A 17,962-nucleotide genomic window follows, 5' to 3' on the forward strand; every position below is an offset into this window, starting at 1 on the left:
AGTTTGGAAGAAGATTTCAACTCTCATAGATGACTTTGAGGGGTTCAAGTTTTCATGGAAGAAATTACTGCAGATGTGGTGGAAACAGCAAAAGAACTAGAACTGGAGCTGAGGATGTGATCGAGTTGTTGCAATCTCACAATAAAGTTTGTGAAGAGAGTAAAATGCTATCAAATAGTGTCACATACTAAAGAGAAATTTTTCATGAAAGGAAGAGTCAATTGATGTGATAAACTTCATTTTTGTCTAATTTTAAGAAAGTGCCACAGCCACCCCAACCTTCAGCAACTACCACTCTGATCAGCGGCCATCAACATCAAGGCAAGACCTTCCACCAGCAGAAAGATAATGACTCCCTGAGAGCTCAGGTGATGGTTAGCTTTTTTTTTTTTTTAAAAAAAAAAAAACATTTTTTAAAAAGATTTTATTTATTTATTCATGAGACACACAAAGAGAGAAAGACACAGAGACACAGACAGAGGGAGAAGCAGGCTCCATGCAGGGAGCCCGACGTGGGACTCGATCCGGGTCTCCAGGATCATGCCCTGGGCCAAAGGAAAGTGCTAAACTGCTGAGCTACCCTGGGATCCCCATAAATGTTTTTTAAATGGGGAACTCTTAAGTGGGAGAAAATGAGCTGTGTTTTTATGTAAAAGAGGGTAAAGTTAGAAAATATTCACAGATAAATGGCTGGAAAATCTATTCTAATTTATTATGTTTTTCTCATTTAGAAATCATACTGGGCTCAACATGCTTGACATTAGGAATATAAGGGTGAGCAACTTCTAAGGAGTTTACAATGTAGTCACTTTACCATAATCTCATTAATAATTTCATACTTCAGTATCATTAGGTGCTTTAACTTCAAAGTCTGGAAGTTTTAAGTAGAGGTGATGTAATAAAATTCCAGGGTATTCATTTACTCACCCAGCCACTGACATTTAAACAAATTCAAGTCTCTCACCCTGAACATGACAACACCTTCCCTTCACTCTCCTCCACTCCCCTCTCCAGTTACCACCTTTTCCCCCCAACTCTTTCACAGTTTAAGTTCTCAAGAGCTTGAGGTACTATTTCTCCTCCTCATCTACTTTCTTCTTCTTCTCTTTCTTCTTCTTCTTCTTTCTTCTTTCTTCTTTCTTCTTTCTTTTCTTTTTTTCATCTACTCACATCTAATCTTTCATCTGCATTTACCGAAACAGCATGAATGCTCCATGGACCCTTTCCAGTCCTCATTGTATCCACTTTGTACCTTCTTGAAAATTTTTTCTCTTATTTCAATACCATCCTGGTTTCTCCCCTACCTCCAAGGTCTCCTTTTTTGTAGATTCCTGCATAACGATGTTACATGAAAAACTTCTCAAAACTCAAGGCCTAGGCCACCTTCTCTTCTCATTTTCTAATCTCTGCTGAGGCAGTCTTATCCAGTTACATGTTAACAATTCCCATATTTACATTTTTTTCCCCAGACCTCTCCTCTGAGCTCTAGACCTGTGACTCCAATATACACCCTTGAAGATCTTAAAGTTCTTCAAACACATGTCTAGAATGGAACTTGTGAGCTCCGTCCCTCTATGCCAGTATTTGATATCTCAGCAAGTGGCCCTGTCAGCCACTCAGCTGCATAATCCCGAGACCTAGGGATTGTTCTTGAAACTCTTCCCCTGATCTCCGCCTTCCATAGTATTCAGTACATTGTCAATTTCTTCTAAATAGCTCTCAGATGCACTCACATCTCTACATCTGGGTTACCATCCTAATCCATTTTAGCATCTTCCTGCCTGGATTACTGCAGTAGAGACCTAACTGGTCTCTCACATCCCTCTCTTCTAGCTCAATCTATCCTCCTTATTGCAACCAGAAAAATTTCTTAAAACTGCAAGTCTGATCAAGCTGTTTGGGCATTTAAAACCCTTCAGTCAGCATTGTTTGGAGCAGAAAGATCAGAACCTACCTCCCCAGCCCCATCTCACAGCAGGCTCCCCCTCTACTCCTGGCCTACAAACTTGTCTTCCGTTGCTCCAGTGTGCCACATCGCTTTTAGCCACAGAATCTGACAGTTGTTCACCTTGTTTGAAACTCTTGCCCTCTGTCCTCTCTAGGTTGCCTAGGTAACTCCTACTTACCTACCACAGAAGCCTTCCCTGACTCTTGAGACGGAATTAAACCCCCTCTTCTATACTCACAGCACCTAGTTTCTTTCTTTTTTTTTAAAGTAATGGAATGGTTTCTTGTTTTTGTTTTTGTTTTTAGATTTTGTTTATTTATTCATGAGAGACAGACAGAAAGAGAGGCAGAGACACAGGCAGAGGGAGAAGCAGGCTCCACGCAGGGAGCCCGACGTGGGACTCGATCCCGGGTCTCCAGGATCAGGCCCTGGGCTGAAGGCGGCGCTAAACCGCTGAGCCACCCGGGCTGCCCAGCCCAGTTTCTCTTCATAGATATTCTCATTTATATTTATACACATTGTTGTATAATGATTTGATCAGTCTCTGTCTTGCCACTCATCTATTAGTTTCACGAAGGCAGAACCTATTATTCTTACCATTTTATCCTCAAAGCCTGCTGTAGTGCCTGGCACATACTAGGCACTCAATAAAAGTTTGTTGCATGGGGGAGCCTGGGTGGCTCAGTCGGTTAAGCATCTGACTCTTGAATTCAGCTCAGGTTATGAGCTCAGGGTCTTGAGATCAAGCCAGGCATTAGGCTTTGCACTCAGCTCAGTGGGAAGTCAGCTTGAGATTCTCTCTCCCTCTCCCTCCGCCCCTCTCCCTACTCATGTTTTTTTTTTCTCTCTCTCATAAATAAATAAATAAATAAATAAATAAATAAATAAATAATTTTTTTAAAGGTTTGCAGCATGAACGAAGAAAGGAATAAACAAACGTAGTGACTTGCCCAGGGTCAATAAGGCAAGACAGACCATAGCCAAGTATTCTAGTCCAAGTATTTCTAGTCCAGCTTACTAGCCTTCTCACAAAGACCTTGTCCTGGATTGTTTTGAGTGATTGCAACCAAAGCAACTTCACAACTCAGGTCCAATTTCTCAACTCCACCATTTTCTATGGATGACATTTATGCAGCAAGGAGATGTGATAGTCTAGCAACTTTTCTTTTTTTCCAAGAACAACATGTTACCTTTTTGCTCTATTTTGAAGGTTTTTTTAAAAAATGATAAACCATGCCTCTATTTAAAACTTGTAAAGCTTTTTGAGATTCCCAGAAGAAATATAAGGTGTAGGTCACAAAGAACAATTTCATCTCTTGCAATAGAATTTCCTGTTCAAAAAATGATGTTAATATGAAAAGCTGATATCTCTAAAAGAACATTCTGTTAGGTGGGTAATCATCATCGTATTGCCAGCTGCTGTATATACCGTTCTCTTAAGAATGAGAACGTAAAAAGCCACTTTGCTGTGTAGAAGTGCCTGTGTGTTTCATAAAATCCACATAAAATGTTCAGTGGTTAAAGGAGCAGCTGCTATATTTATAAGACCAATAAGTAAACTGTCACCCTTGAAGAAGCTTGAAGATGTGATTCTCAAGGGTCTTTGGTGCCATGGCTGAAAATGGAATCATTATTTTTCAACTTGCCTTGCTCACGTCATTGACTCCCACCTGCAGCCGGTCCAGTGGTTATAAGTAGCCATGAATTGCCTTAGAGGTTGTAAACAGGGTGGCTAACCAGGGCCAGCCAAAGCCCACCACCTGGTAAGTGTTATTAGTCCTTTCTGTGTGTTTCATTTCCATATCATACGTTGGGGAGGGGAGACCATCTATGCCAGTGTGGTGTGTGTCTGTCTCAGACGTGTGTGTCCATACAATTCTCACTTTGGGGTATATTTTTTCTTTTTCTTTCTCCTCCTCCTCCCTCTTCTTCACTTCTGGAGACTGCTGTCTTAACACTTATGTAGTTTAAGGTTTTTGTTTTTGTTTTTTAAGAATTGCACTTTCTTCGAAGACAACAAAGTGCATGTTTTTCAAAGATGAGAAGGCATACTCAGACTTTCTAGGTTGTATTTATGATTGCTTTGTTTATCACTGCATAATGCTCTCATCATCATAAACTCCTCTGAGGTCATCAACTGGATTTGGGGATCTTCAGTTGCAAATGAATGTGGAAAAAAGACGGCTGTGAAATTCAGATGAAATAATATACTATTTCTTCCTCCTGTCTCTTTTAAAAAATACTTCCTCTTTCTCTTTTCCACATCTGCCCTCCTTTCTTTTACCTTCTTCCTTCCCCTCCTTCTTTTTCTTTTCTCCCTTTCTTCTCTCTCTGACCATTGACATTGCTCCGATCCTTCTTTCCACTCAGCTTCATTCCACCATGCCCAAAGCATCCCTGCTGCTGTGTGTTGCCTTGGTGCTACTTGGGCTTGTGCATGGAGCCACACTGAGAAACAAGGAGAAATGGAAGTCACTGAACAACCCCAGAAACAGAGATCTGGTAAGAGCACACACTGGGACATGCTGAGCTGCAGGGTGAAATTGGCACCTCTGGATTTACGCACACTGCACTCTGCTACAGTACAGTGAGGCCACCAAGTGCCAAGGAGATTCCTTGATAGGACTGGGCAAAGGCTTTGCTAGCCTAGTGGCTGATATCCTGTTGTTCTTCTGGCCAATTTACATCTGTTTCTGTGAGGAGAAACAGACTTATATTTAGAGATGGTTTTATACACATGCAACACATTACATTTGTAAGTGATCTTACATACACATTGACTTCATAGCCTGGGTTCCTCATAGATATACAAAATCAAGAGCTTTAGCAAGGAATTGATTTTTCCACAGTTCAGATTGAACTGATAATAAAATAGATTCTCATATGACCAACACATGCAAAGCTCAATTGCAAAAACTGAAAGTTGACTTGCATTCTTATCAATTCACCAGGCATTATTTTTATTTCCTTTTTTTTAATATTTAGTTTTAAATAATGTCTATACCCAACGTGGGGCTCAAACCCACAGCCCCAAGCCCAAGAGTTGTACCTTCCATTGACTGAGCCAGCCAGGCGCCCCCCGGCATTATTTTCAATATAAAGTTATCTGGGAAATAGAATTCAAAACATCAGCAAAAATTCTTTTAAAAGTATGCCAAATAAATAAACATGCTGATATTATTTCACAATACAGTTTCCATAAAGAAAATGGTGTGAAATATAACAAGATAGGGTTAAAACAACCAAGCTTCTATGTATTCATTTCCTAAAGGAAAGCTGGAAATGGCATGTCTAAAAGGTCCAGTGCAGAAGACAATGCCTGGGATCTCACTGGCAGGCAGACAGGGGGCAGGAGCTCTCATCACTGCGCAGTTCAATCTAATCTCTGACCTACTGGTTCAGAGGTGGTTTACAACAAACCTTCTGACTATGATGCTGTTAAATAATCATTCTCTCTTAATCTCCACCAAAAAGGTTGAATTATCTGGTTCAGGGTTGAAATGTTGGAAAGAAGGCAGGGTAAGGGACAGTGGAAGGGAAGGAGGAGAAGTAGTCAAAACATGTACTTCTATTTCTGGGTTTTCCACCTCCTGTCTCCTAGATTAGCCCCCAAGTCAATTCACAGAGGAAAGGAGAGAGGGGGGGAAATATCTGTCTCTATGTATTTTTGATGTTTAATTCACACATGGCATTTAACATTTTCTCTCTTCAGTTTTTCAGAACCCTTCAGGCGTATTTTAAGGGACGAGGTCTCGATCTCGGGAGGTTTCCAAACACTTTCTCCATGAACGAGAATCCTAGAGCTCTCACTTTCCAATCAGAACTTCTTGCCTCTGCATTTGCAGATTATGAAGAGGAGAAAAACTCCTTTCCCAAATACCTCAAAGGCTGAATGTTTCCTCTGAACACAGGTAAGTTATCCTTTTATTCCCAGGATCTACCCAATTATACAACTCAAGCATAAAGAGATTTTGAAAGTATTTATTTGAAAAATGATTTTATTTCCTCATAGAAACATGTACTCAGTTCTGATGATACTCATCACTGTTAGTATTTGGATTTGGTTCATGTGTTTCATGGCCTGGTTTCATTTTATTTTTTTTAAGATTTTATTTATTTGAGAGAGGGCACAAGAGTGAGAGACTGAGAGAGCACAAGAGGGGAGCGGCAGACAGAGAAGGAGAAGCAGACTCCCCACTGAGCAGGGAGCCTGATGCGGTCTCCATCCCAGGACCCTGAGATCTTGACCTGAGTCAAAGACAGATGCCCAATCGGCTGAGCTCAGGATCATGAGTTTAAGCTCCCCTTGGGATTTAAACCGAAAAGAAAAAGAAAAAGAAAAAGAAAAAGAAAAGAAATGACAGTTAATGAATTTTTAAGCATAGTTTTCTAGCAAGAGAGATATTAAAAGGATTACCACTTTTTCTTTAAAGTAATCTCTATGCTTAATATGGGGCTTGAACTCACAACCCCAAGATTAAGAGTCACCTGCTCTACTGATTGAGCCAGCCAGGCACCTCTAGAATTATCACTCTTAATAATTAGTAAATATAGTGGAATATCACATGCTTTTACCTATCTTTTTTTCATACCAGGTCATATAGCTAATTTATGCAGAAAATAATATATAAAGATATATATCAAATTGTGCAGTTGGATTTAATAGAAAAGTTCAAAAAAAAAAAGAAAAGTTCAAAAAATGGTCTTCTTGGAAAAAAGTTATATTTGAGCTTGAGCTTTCTCACCTAGAGAAAAAAAAGTAAAGTATTAGTAAAGATGGCATTTTCCTCACAGAAAAAAAACACAAAAATTTATTTACATTTAAGATTTAAGCTTTATCATTCTTTTTTTAAGCTTTATTATTCTTATTACCTTAGCATACCTATCAAATAAATATTTACCATTAAAAAATTAAATGTGTGGTACATTCCCAAAAAAATACATTGTGATTCTAGTCTATTAGTTTTTTTGTTTGGCTGAATAGGGAAGGAAACTGAATCATAATTAAACCTACTCCCATTTAACACAAGCTTGGGATGAAATTGTGAGGAAGCATACTATTGTTGCACTTTATTCTGCATGTGAAAGAGTTTTGAGTACTAGTTCCTTCAAATGTGGTAGCAGAAGATGAGATTTACCATGTGGCATATGCACCTGACAACTCCTACAATGAGAAAATAAACTAGAATAAAAATAAAGATGTTAATGAAGGGTTCTCTTGACTCTTAGTCACACTTAGGCCCTAGGCTATTAGACACTAAAACAGAACAACTGCTAATACCACAGTATGAGATAGAATTGCATGCAGGTTGGTTGTAAGCCTTAGTTTCTTTGTTTATAAATTGCAGATACTGATTTCTAACTCACAGAAACTATCGGAGAAAATATCAAATAACATCACATGGGCATGGAGTGAGGTGATGTTTAAGGGCAGGAAACAGAGAAAGCGCTCAGTAGTATCATAAAACACATTGTTCAACGTGGTGAGAGAAACTAAGCTTCTATTTGGAGAATAGCTCATAATTATACATGCTCCATTCTAACATCTCTATTTAGAAAAGAAAACCTGGGGTATCTGAGTGGCACAGTTGGTTGAACAGCTGACTCTTGGTTTCAGCTCAGGTCATGATCACAGGGTCTTGGGATCAATCCCCACCTCAGGCTCCAGGCATAGGGGAGAAGCTGCTTAAGACCCCTTCTTCCTCTGCCCCCTGCCCCGCGTGCTCCCTCTCAAATAAATCTTAAAAAGTCTTTGTTGAAATATGATCTTTGGGTCATTGTGTTGCTTGCATAGTCTTCACTTTCTATTTTGTGATATCATTTTCTTGTTCTTTCAGGTGTCTGGCTATTTTGAAACCATATATGAAGCTTCTCATTAGAAAAATTCAATCGTGGTCATGGCTAAACCAGTTTTCCCTCCACTTTTGTCAATGTATAATGGTTTTATTCTACATTTCTAGATTTACATATAAATAAATTGACCTTTGAGACATATGTGACTTACCTGTATTTTTTTAGTCTTTTTTCCACTCTATAAACCATAATCACCAACGTAGAGCACTGCACATATTTGTAAGAGTTACAAAAACACCATTGAGTCAAAAAGAGATGATGATCTTCCAAATTACATTTCTTTTAAGCTTCTCTACCAAAAAAAAAGCTTCTCTTTAAAACCTGTATGCTTATTACCTTTTATCAATAAATGCTTTTATTTGAAAGAGACTCTTTGCATTTTTACTATATTTTATTATATGTAATAGAGATTTGAGCTTAAAATTTGTCTTTTTCCTGAAGAGAAGACACATTCCCACTTTCAGCCTGTGCTGTTGGAAGACCTCACAGTTTCACACCAAGGGAGAGGTAGCGATAAACATACACAGTAGAGTTGAAATGGAACGCAAAGACACTTGGGATTCTAGAAGTTGCTACGGTCTCTAGGAGATATTCCCCGCCCCTCTATTCAGAGGTGGACATTGTGCTACGTGAACTATCCTTGCCACACCCAGCCCTGGTTCTTCAGCACACACTTCCTTAAGAAGGTAGCTTAAAAGTGATTGGGATTGCCTTCTTTTTTTTTTTTTTTTTTAAGAGTTGTAGTTTATTTATTTTTTTAATTTTTTTTTATTTATTTATGATAGTCACAGAGAGAGAGAGAGAGGCAGAGACACAGGCAGAGAGAGAAGCAGGCTCCATGCACCGGGAGCCCGACGTGGGATTCGATCCCGGGTCTCCAGGATCGCGCCCTGGGCCAAAGGCAGGCGCCAAACCGCTGCGCCATCCAGGGATCCCGGGATTGCCTTCTTTTACAACCAATTTTCTCCTCTCCTCATCAGCTTAAGCTGAATTATTCTGATTCTCATATTTTCATTTGGAATAGCTACTTTTCCTATATCATTATGGAGAGCTGCATCATTTTCTCTGTGATTCCTGCAAAAGAACATTGTATTAGAATGGAAACATCGGTGTCCCAGTAGCAACAGTCTGTACGTTCCACAATAGTTTTCTGTGGCTTTTTTGTGGATGATTGATACTCAAGATCAATAATAAAATATTTATGCAAAAATAGATTTATGCATCTGGTTTCATTTGTTCTGTTTTAACCAGTTGTATACATGTCTGTTTTCCCTGGAGTGTTGTGAGGTCTTTGTGAGCAGAAATCATATCTAAGCCACTTTTATTTCTCCAGTGCCTAGCACAGTGCTCTGCATGTAGCAAGTGTTCAATAAATATGTCTTGAATTGAAGTGAAGGTGTATGCTATTCTGTTATTATTCGCTCAGTAATAGAAGTTGCTTCTAGCTCAAATATTATGTTTCCTACCATTTAAAAGGTATAAGTGATCACTGATTATGAGCTAGCCCTCCGAAAATTATAAGCTAGTCAGATAAAGGGTAGAGTGGTAAAGAGTCTTTTACCACTGTCCAGTTCCACTCAGTTACCCATGGCTGGTTTTCCCCTTCCCTTTTACTACCCCTGCTCTGGGAATCAATACATCCACAAAGGGAATGTTTCGGGGAAAACTGAACTTACGTTTCAGTTCCTTTGAATGGTCTTTTTTTTATTATTATTTATGATAGTCACACAGAGAGAGAGAGAGAGGCAGAGATACAGGCAGAGGGAGAAGCAGGCTCCATGCACCGGGAGCCCAACGTGGGACTCCATCCCGGGTGTCCAGGATCGCGCCCTGGGCCAAAGGCAGGCGCCAAACCGCTGCGCCACCCAGGGATCCCCCGTTTCAGTTCCTTTGAAAAGGAAAAGCATCCACACGGACTTTGAGCTAGGAGCTTACAAAGTCTCAATGCAAGAGTATGCATCCTTCCGCTGGAAAACTCTTCGCCATTGGCAGGTAGATGTTGATGGAAAGCCTTCATTCCACACTGATTAGAGTTTCTTTTTTTTTTTTTTTTTAAGATTTTATTTATTTATTCATAGAGACGCAGAGAGAGAGAGGCAGAGACAGAAGCAAGCACCATGCAGAGAGCCTGACGTGGGACTCGATCCAGGATCTCCAGGATCATGCCCCGGGCTGCAGGCGGCACTAAACCACTGGGCCACCGGGCCTGCCCTGATAACAGTTTCTTGATGGTGATGCTATTGGCATTTGAGGAAGACCAAGTCTCCGCTTGTATGACCATTTATCACATCTGGGCCTCAGACACTGTATGTCAATCATTTCCCTCACCGCTGCCCTATTATTTTGACAACCAAAACTTTCCCCACACACATTTCCCCTAAAAGCCCACTGGGGAAGTGGTATTTTCCTGGCTGAGAGCCATTGCTAGGAAAACAGCAAAAGTGTTGTGTTTCCTCCAGCAAAAAGTAATGTTTTGTAAGTAATCCAGGGTCTCAAGGGGCCCATGGTAATTCTCTGCACAAGTCTCTGACAGCCTTTCAATACTGATTCTGTTCCTCTTTGATGTTCCCCATTCCCAGGACAATAGGACAATTCCTATTGTCCCCTATCCCAGATCTAAGGATAAGAACTGTTACGAGTGTGAGGTTCTACTTTATTTGTAAGCTGCACACTATCCTACTACAGTTTCACAGATCCTGTCAGACACACGAGACTCTTGAGTCCGAGGCAACAGTCTTTATTACTCATGGCACTGCAGTCAGCATGAGTTTTATACCCACATTGGTTCTCCTACCCCCAAGTACCATGGGAGCCACATGGAGGTGTGTTCAAGTCTATGCTGTACACAAGTGGGTTTGTGCCATGGCTGAGGACCCCAAACTTAGGAAATCCCCACTTTTATAAGGGACCACTATACTAGCAAACATGCTCAGCCTTTGCCCCAGAGGGAAACATTATATTTATTATACTGGTCAGAAAACAAACCTGTCTTCTGCCCCAGGAAAAGACAATTTTTCTGTCTTTCAAGGTTGGTTGTTCCAGAGACATCTTTGAAAATATAGCCCAGATTGAAGGTTGTGACAAGCTTCTGCAGAAAAGAGAGAATTATGGAAAAATTGTCTTCCCAAAAGGGTCACATCCTATTCCTTTTCCTCCCCTTGACAAAGAGAAAGAATGAAGTCCTCTCTTTCCTGCGTACTCTTAAATTCTCTTGTCATGGCACGTACTCAATATTCTACTTTCTTCAGACATTCCATTTTGATTCTCAAAAGCAGTCAGAAAGTATGAAAAATTTCTTCCTGCTATTTTCATTACTGCTGGAACAATTCTACTTCATCTCAAGGTAATGTGGATACCTCTGACTCACCAGGGGACAAATCACTTACAATGAAGTGAAGAAAAGAAAACCAGAAAGATTACAATTGTATAAGATATGTTGCAATAGTCTGAGATGTAAAAGAACATTAGTGTCTACAAGGTGTTCCATAGCAGTGCTTAAAACCAAATTCAAAATTTAAAGTAAATTTTACTTCAAGATTTTATTTATTTGAGAGAAAGAGAGCATGAGAGACAGAAAGAGACAGAGAGAGAGAGAGAGAGAGAGATCAGAAGCGGGGGGAGAAGGCTAGAGGAAGAAACAGACACCCTGCTGAGCAGGGAGCCTGATGTGGGACTTGATCCCAGGACCCTGGGATCATGACCTGAGCAGAAGGCAGACACTTAAGCAACTGAGCTGCACAGGTACCCTTTCAAGTAAATTTTAAAGATCTTTATTTGATGAACCATGAATTGGGCATCATTTAACAAATAGAAAGAAGCTCCGAAGAGCTGTACAAAATGAGAGACTTGTAGCTAGAGGAGGTGGGACGAGGAAGTTACCAGCAGAGAGTGGATTGTTTGTGGCCAGGTTACCTGTCTTCAGGGGACCACAGGGGTCTGTCATGCAGTGAGGTCTCTTACCTCACTAGTGCTGACCAGGTAATTCCAGATTGACCAGCTTAAGATGCCACTGCTGACAGACATTGAAGCTGTAACTATGTCAGGTAGTGAGTCTTGGTTCTGGGATGTGGCTTCAGCACAAGTGACTCCATTTTGGGTCTGTTGCCTCTTTATCAAAGGCCTAAAAACCATCCTCCCACCTCCTGCTCCTTATTCTCGATTCTCCCCAACCTGAATCTATAGCTTCACAATTGTCATTCCACATTCCAGTCAGGTAATAATGAAACAAGTTGGTCTAAGTCACCTGGGTCATAGGAGAGAGTTCTTATGAAATGACCAGCTTTCCTGCCCTTGATTCCCTTCTCTTCCCCTAGGAAAATTAGGACCAGACTCTTGACTTCTTTTTAGATACAGTTCCCTGACTGCCTGGGAAATGCAGGGGAGATTTCCTTAGAAATGATTTCTGCCGAGTACTTTAATCCAACCTACCCTGCTGGCCTCCATACTTTCTACCCAGGGAGAGTCCTGAGGATTCTTCATCATGAGAAAGGGCATGCCTTCTAGCTGTGAGGTATCTTTTTCTTACCTGGAACTCTTGGGGTCGGAGCTTTCATTCTCCCATCCTACTGTTGCTCGTCTGGATTGTAACAAAGTGATAGGCTCCTTGTAACTTGTCTTTAGCCCTAAAGGCTTTATGTCAAGATGCATTCCCCCCACAGCTCAACACTCTTGCCCATTTCCAATGCACTTTCAGTTCCATCCGACTTCATTCATAAATGTGTTTTGAGCCCGGAGTACTAGAGTTCACAGAGATGCATCAGGTGGTTCTGCTTTCAAGATGCTGACAGAGAGTGTCTCTAGACTAGGTCAGCGGAGGAACCATCATCAGAGAAATAGTTAGAATACAAGATACAACACAGACGGACAAGTGTGCAGGGGGTGAAGAATAGTTCCACTGAGGGGAGGCCGTATGCCGTACTAATTCCATGCATGGGATCTGGGGTCACATAGACCAGGGTTCACACCCTGGTGAACTGCTACTTGTTAGATATAGGACATTGGCATTAAGAATAGCAGCATCCGTTTTTAAGGGTTATTTTGAGCTCTGTATGTAACATGGCCTAGAGTGAGTGCGCAAGGGTGGGGGGTAGGCCCATCAGGCTTCTGATCCTTTCTAAAACCCTGACTGTGAAGAAGAAAGCGGGAAGGACTCATGGGTGGAACATGACGTCCTGATAGACTTATTTGCGGCCGGAGAAGGCGCCCCAGGGGAAAGGAGAGTCTGAGGACGTGGGGAAGACGGGAAGGCCTAGTGATGGTGCCAGGGTGGAGGAGAGGAGGTTTAGGGCACAGGTGTGTGTGTGGGGGGGGGGGGCGGGGGCTTTATTTCCATTTGCTGTGGCAGAAAAATGGAAAGGGCAACATGCACGTGGCAGTGCCCGCGGGTTAAGTTAAGAAAATAATGAGTTCGGCAAATGAAAGAACAGACATTCAGAAAAGGCGATGGATGGAGAGTGAGAGCCCTAACGAAGAATTGAGGGTTACGACCTAGGTTAGGGACAATTTCTGTGAAGCACTTTGTCTTTCTTTCTCTCGTGTTCTGTTTGTTTGTTGTGGTCCTCGCTGTCACCTCCCCAGTCACCCCCGGGCCGGGGTCGGGGCCGGGGTCGGGGTCGGCGGGTGCCGCCTGCGCCGCCGGAGGGATCCGGCCCAACGCCCCGGCGGAACCCGAGCGCAGCGGCTGCGGCGCCGGCCGGGCCGCTTTCCCAGGAGGACGCCGGGGCGCTGCTCTGGGCGTCCGGGGGCGGGCCGCGACCGCGTACTTCCGGTGGCGTCCTGGGCCGCGGCTCCCCAGGCTCCTCCGTTCCCCCGGCTCCCCGCCGCCGCCGCCGCCATGTCGGGGTTCAGCCCGGAGCTCATCGACTACCTGGAAGGGAAGATTTCCTTTGAGGAGTTCGAAAGGCGGAGAGAAGAGAGAAAAACCCGCGAGAAGAAAGTGAGGCGCTGCCCGGCCGGGGTGCTCCCGGCGTCCTGTCGCGCGGAACCCCGAGATGCGGGAGGGGCCGTCGCCCTGCAGCCGCTCCCCCTTCCCCGCACCCCCGGCTCTCCGCTCTCATTCTTGGGCTAAGCTTCCCCCTCCCGCTTGCCTCTGGCGGCCTCTCCTGTCCCCTCCCGCTTGCCTCTGGCGACCTCTCCAGTCCCTCCCCTTTCCTCAGTGGCGGCCTCTCCTGTCCCCCCCTTACCTCTGTGGCGGCCTCTCCTGTCCCCCCCTTGCTCTGTGGCGGCCTCTCCTATCCCCCCCTTACCTCTGTGGCGGCCTCTCCTGTCCCCGCACTTGCCTCTGTGGCGGCCTCTCCTGTCCCCCCCTTGCCTCTGTGGCGGCCTCTCCTGTCCCCCCCCTTACCTCTGTGGCGGCCTCTCCTGTCCCCGCACTTGCCTCTGTGGCGGCCTCTCCTGTCCCCCCCCTTACCTCTGTGGCGGCCTCTCCTATCCCCCCCTTACCTCTGTGGCGGCCTCTCCTGTCCCCGCACTTGCCTCTGTGGCGGCCTCTCCTGTCCCCCCCTTGCCTCTGTGGCGGCCTCTCCTGTCCCCCCCCTTACCTCTGTGGCGGCCTCTCCTGTCCCCGCACTTGCCTCTGTGGCGGCCTCTCCTGTCCCCCCCCTTACCTCTGTGGCGGCCTCTCCTGTCCCCCCCTTGCCTCTGTGGCGGCCTCTCCTGTCCCCCCCCTTACCTCTGTGGCGGCCTCTCCTGTCCCCGCACTTGCCTCTGTGGCGGCCTCTCCTGTCCCCCCCCTTACCTCTGTGGCGGCCTCTCCTGTCCCCGCACTTGCCTCTGTGGCGGCCTCTCCTGTCCCCCCCCTTACCTCTGTGGCGGCCTCTCCTGTCCCCCCCTTACCTCTGTGGCGGCCTCTCCTGTCCCCCCCTTGCCTCTGTGGCGGCCTCTCCTGTCCCCGCACTTGCCTCTGTGGCGGCCTCTCCTGTCCCCGCACTTGCCTCTGTGGCGGCCTCTCCTGTCCCCCCCCTTACCTCTGTGGTGGCCTCTCCTGTCCCCGCACTTGCCTCTGTGGCGGCCTCTCCTGTCCCCCCCTTGCCTCTGTGGCGGCCTCTCCTGTCCCCCCCTTGCCTCTGTGGTGGCCTCTCCTGTCCCCCCCTTTCCTCAGTGGCGGCCTCTCCTGTCCCCCCCCTTACCTCTGTGGCGGCCTCTCCTGTCCCCCCCTTACCTCTGTGGCGGCCTCTCCTGTCCCCCCCTTGCCTCTGTGGCGGCCTCTCCTGTCCCCGCACTTGCCTCTGTGGCGGCCTCTCCTGTCCCCCCCCTTACCTCTGTGGTGGCCTCTCCTGTCCCCGCACTTGCCTCTGTGGCGGCCTCTCCTGTCCCCCCCTTGCCTCTGTGGCGGCCTCTCCTGTCCCCCCCTTGCCTCTGTGGTGGCCTCTCCTGTCCCCCCCTTTCCTCAGTGGCGGCCTCTCCTGTCCCCCCCCTTACCTCTATGGCGGCCTCTCCTGTCCCCCCCCCTTACCTCTGTGGCGGCCTCTCCTGTCCCCCCCTTTCCTCAGTGGCGGCCTCTCCTGTCACCCCCCCTTACCTCTGTGGCGGCCTCTCCTGTCCCCCCCCCTTACCTCTGTGGCGGCCTCTCCTGTCCCCCCCTTTCCTCTGTGGCGGCCTCTCCTGTCCCCCCCCTTACCTCTGTGGCGGCCTCTCCTGTCCCCGCACTTGCCTCTGTGGCGGCCTCTCCTGTCCCCCCCCTTACCTCTGTGGCGGCCTCTCCTGTCCCCCCCTTGCCTCTGTGGCGGCCTCTCCTGTCCCCCCCCTTACCTCTGTGGCGGCCTCTCCTGTCCCCGCACTTGCCTCTGTGGCGGCCTCTCCTGTCCCCCCCTTGCCTCTGTGGCGGCCTCTCCTGTCCCCCCCCTTACCTCTGTGGTGGCCTCTCCTGTCCCCGCACTTGCCTCTGTGGCGGCCTCTCCTGTCCCCCCCTTGCCTCTGTGGCGGCCTCTCCTGTCCCCCCCTTGCCTCTGTGGTGGCCTCTCCTGTCCCCCCCTTTCCTCAGTGGCGGCCTCTCCTGTCCCCCCCCTTACCTCTATGGCGGCCTCTCCTGTCCCCCCCCCCTTACCTCTGTGGCGGCCTCTCCTGTCCCCCCCTTTCCTCAGTGGCGGCCTCTCCTGTCACCCCCCCTTACCTCTGTGGCGGCCTCTCCTGTCCCCGCACTTGCCTCTGTGGCGGCCTCTCCTGTCCCCCCCTTGCCTCTGTGGCGGCCTCTCCTGTCCCCGCACTTGCCTCTGTGGCGGCCTCTCCTGTCCCCCCCTTGCCTCTGTGGCGGCCTCTCCTGTCCCCCCCTTGCCTCTGTGGTGGCCTCTCCTGTCCCCCCCTTTCCTCAGTGGCGGCCTCTCCTGTCCCCCCCCTTACCTCTATGGCGGCCTCTCCTGTCCCCCCCCTTACCTCTGTGGCAGCCTCTCCTGTCCCCCCCTTTCCTCAGTGGCGGCCTCTCCTGTCACCCCCCCTTACCTCTGTGGCGGCCTCTCCTGTCCCCGCACTTGTCTCTGTGGCGGCCTGTCCTGTCCCCCCCTTGCCTCTGTGGCGGCCTCTCCTGTCCCCGCACTTGCCTCTGTGGCGGCCTCTCCTGTCCCCCCCCTTACCTCTGTGGTGGCCTCTCCTGTCCCCGCACTTGCCTCTGTGGCGGCCTCTCCTGTCCCCCCCTTGCCTCTGTGGCGGCCTCTCCTGTCCCCCCCTTGCCTCTGTGACGGCCTCTCCTGTCCCCGCACTTGCCTCTGTGGCGGCCTCTCCTGTCCGCCCCTTGCCTCTGTGGTGGCCTCTCCTGTCCCCCCCTTGCCTCTGTGGTGGCCTCTCCTGTCCCCCCCTTTCCTCAGTGGCGGCCTCTCCTGTCCCCCCCCCTTACCTCTGTGGCGGCCTCTCCTGTCCCCCCCTTGCCTCTGTGGCGGCCTCTCCTGTCCCCCCCTTGCCTCTGTGGTGGCCTCTCCTGTCCCCCCCTTTCCTCAGTGGCGGCCTCTCCTGTCCCCCCCCTTACCTCTGTGGTGGCCTCTCCTGTCCCCCCCTTGCCTCTGTGGTGGCCTCTCCTGTCCCCCCCTTTCCTCAGTGGCGGCCTCTCCTGTCCCCCCCCCCTTACCTCTGTGGCGGCCTCTCCTGTCCCCCCCTTGCCTCTGTGGCGGCCTCTCCTGTCCCCCCCTTGCCTCTGTGGTGGCCTCTCCTGTCCCCCCCTTTCCTCAGTGGCGGCCTCTCCTGTCCCCCCCCTTACCTCTGTGGCGGCCTCTCCTGTCCCCCCCCTTACCTCTGTGGCGGCCTCTCCTGTCCCCCCCTTTCCTCAGTGGCGGCCTCTCCTGTCCCCCCCCTTACCTCTGTGGCGGCCTCTCCTGTCCCCCCCCTTACCTCTGTGGCGGCCTCTCCTGTCCCCCCCTTGCCTCTGTGGCGGCCTCTCCTGTCCCCGCACTTGCCTCTGTGGCGGCCTCTCCTGTCCCCCCCCTTACCTCTGTGGCGGCCTCTCCTGTCCCCCCCCTTACCTCTGTGGCGGCCTCTCCTGTCCCCCCCCCTTACCTCTGTGGCGGCCTCTCCTGTCCCCCCCTTGCCTCTGTGGCGGCCTCTCTTGTCCCCCTCCTTGCCTCTGTGGCGGCCTCTCCTGTCCCCGCACTTGCCTCTGTGGCGGCCTCTCCTGTCCCCCCCCTTACCTCTGTGGCGGCCTCTCCTGTCCCCCCCTTGCCTCTGTGGCGGCCTCTCCTGTCCCCCCCTTGCCTCTGTGGCGGCCTCTCCTGTCCCCCCCTTGCCTCTGTGGCGGCCTCTCCTGTCCCCCCCTTTCCTCAGTGGCGGCCTCTCCTGTCCCCCCCCTTACCTCTGTGGCGGCCTCTCCTGTCCCCCCCCTTACCTCTGTGGCGGCCTCTCCTGTCCCCCCCTTTCCTCAGTGGCGGCCTCTCTTGTCCCCCCCCTTACCTCTGTGGCGGCCTCTCCTGTCCCCCCCCTTACCTCTGTGGCGGCCTCTCCTGTCCCCCCCTTACCTCTGTGGCGGCCTCTCCTGTCCCCGCACTTGCCTCTGTGGCGGCCTCTCCTGTCCCCCCCCTTACCTCTGTGGCGGCCTCTCTTGTCCCCACACTTGCCTCTGTGGCGGCCTCTCCTGTCCCCCCCTTGCCTCTGTGGCGGCCTCTCCTGTCCCCCTCCTTGCCTCTGTGGCGGCCTCTCCTGTCCCCCCCTTACCTCTGTGGCGGCCTCTCCTGTCCCCGCACT

General features: G+C 48.5%; 2 protein-coding genes across 4 annotated transcripts in view; both read left to right on the forward strand.

Annotated features, from left to right (window-relative positions):
- The first annotated feature begins 1,148 nt into the window (after positions 1-1,148).
- Positions 1,149-8,134, forward strand: C36H2orf66 (chromosome 36 C2orf66 homolog). 2 transcript variants are annotated; one of them, XM_072812708.1, is made up of 4 exons: positions 1,149-3,711; positions 4,319-4,450; positions 5,661-5,859; positions 7,786-8,134. In XM_072812708.1, the coding sequence occupies exons 2-3, from the start codon at positions 4,331-4,333 to the stop codon at positions 5,838-5,840; spliced, it is 300 nt and encodes a 99-aa protein (XP_072668809.1). In that variant the 5' UTR covers positions 1,149-3,711; positions 4,319-4,330; the 3' UTR covers positions 5,841-5,859; positions 7,786-8,134. The 2 variants fall into 2 exon arrangements, with proteins under 2 accessions (XP_072668809.1, XP_072668808.1); XM_072812707.1 differs by having other exon boundaries at positions 1,149-4,450; positions 7,786-8,133.
- A 5,412-nt stretch (positions 8,135-13,546) lies between these two features.
- Positions 13,547-17,962, forward strand: part of GTF3C3 (general transcription factor IIIC subunit 3) — a 42,080-nt gene continuing 37,664 nt past the window's right edge. Inside the window, exon 1 of one of the 2 annotated variants that reach the window (XM_072812704.1) lies at positions 13,547-13,736. In XM_072812704.1, the coding sequence (XP_072668805.1) occupies positions 13,635-13,736 (102 nt within the window). In that variant the 5' untranslated portion in view covers positions 13,547-13,634. The remainder of the gene's footprint in view (positions 13,737-17,962) is intronic. The other variant, XM_072812705.1, reaches the window with a different exon arrangement.

Source organism: Canis lupus, chromosome 36 (genome assembly GCF_048164855.1).
Source record: "Canis lupus baileyi chromosome 36, mCanLup2.hap1, whole genome shotgun sequence".
Taxonomy (NCBI): domain Eukaryota; kingdom Metazoa; phylum Chordata; class Mammalia; order Carnivora; family Canidae; genus Canis; species Canis lupus.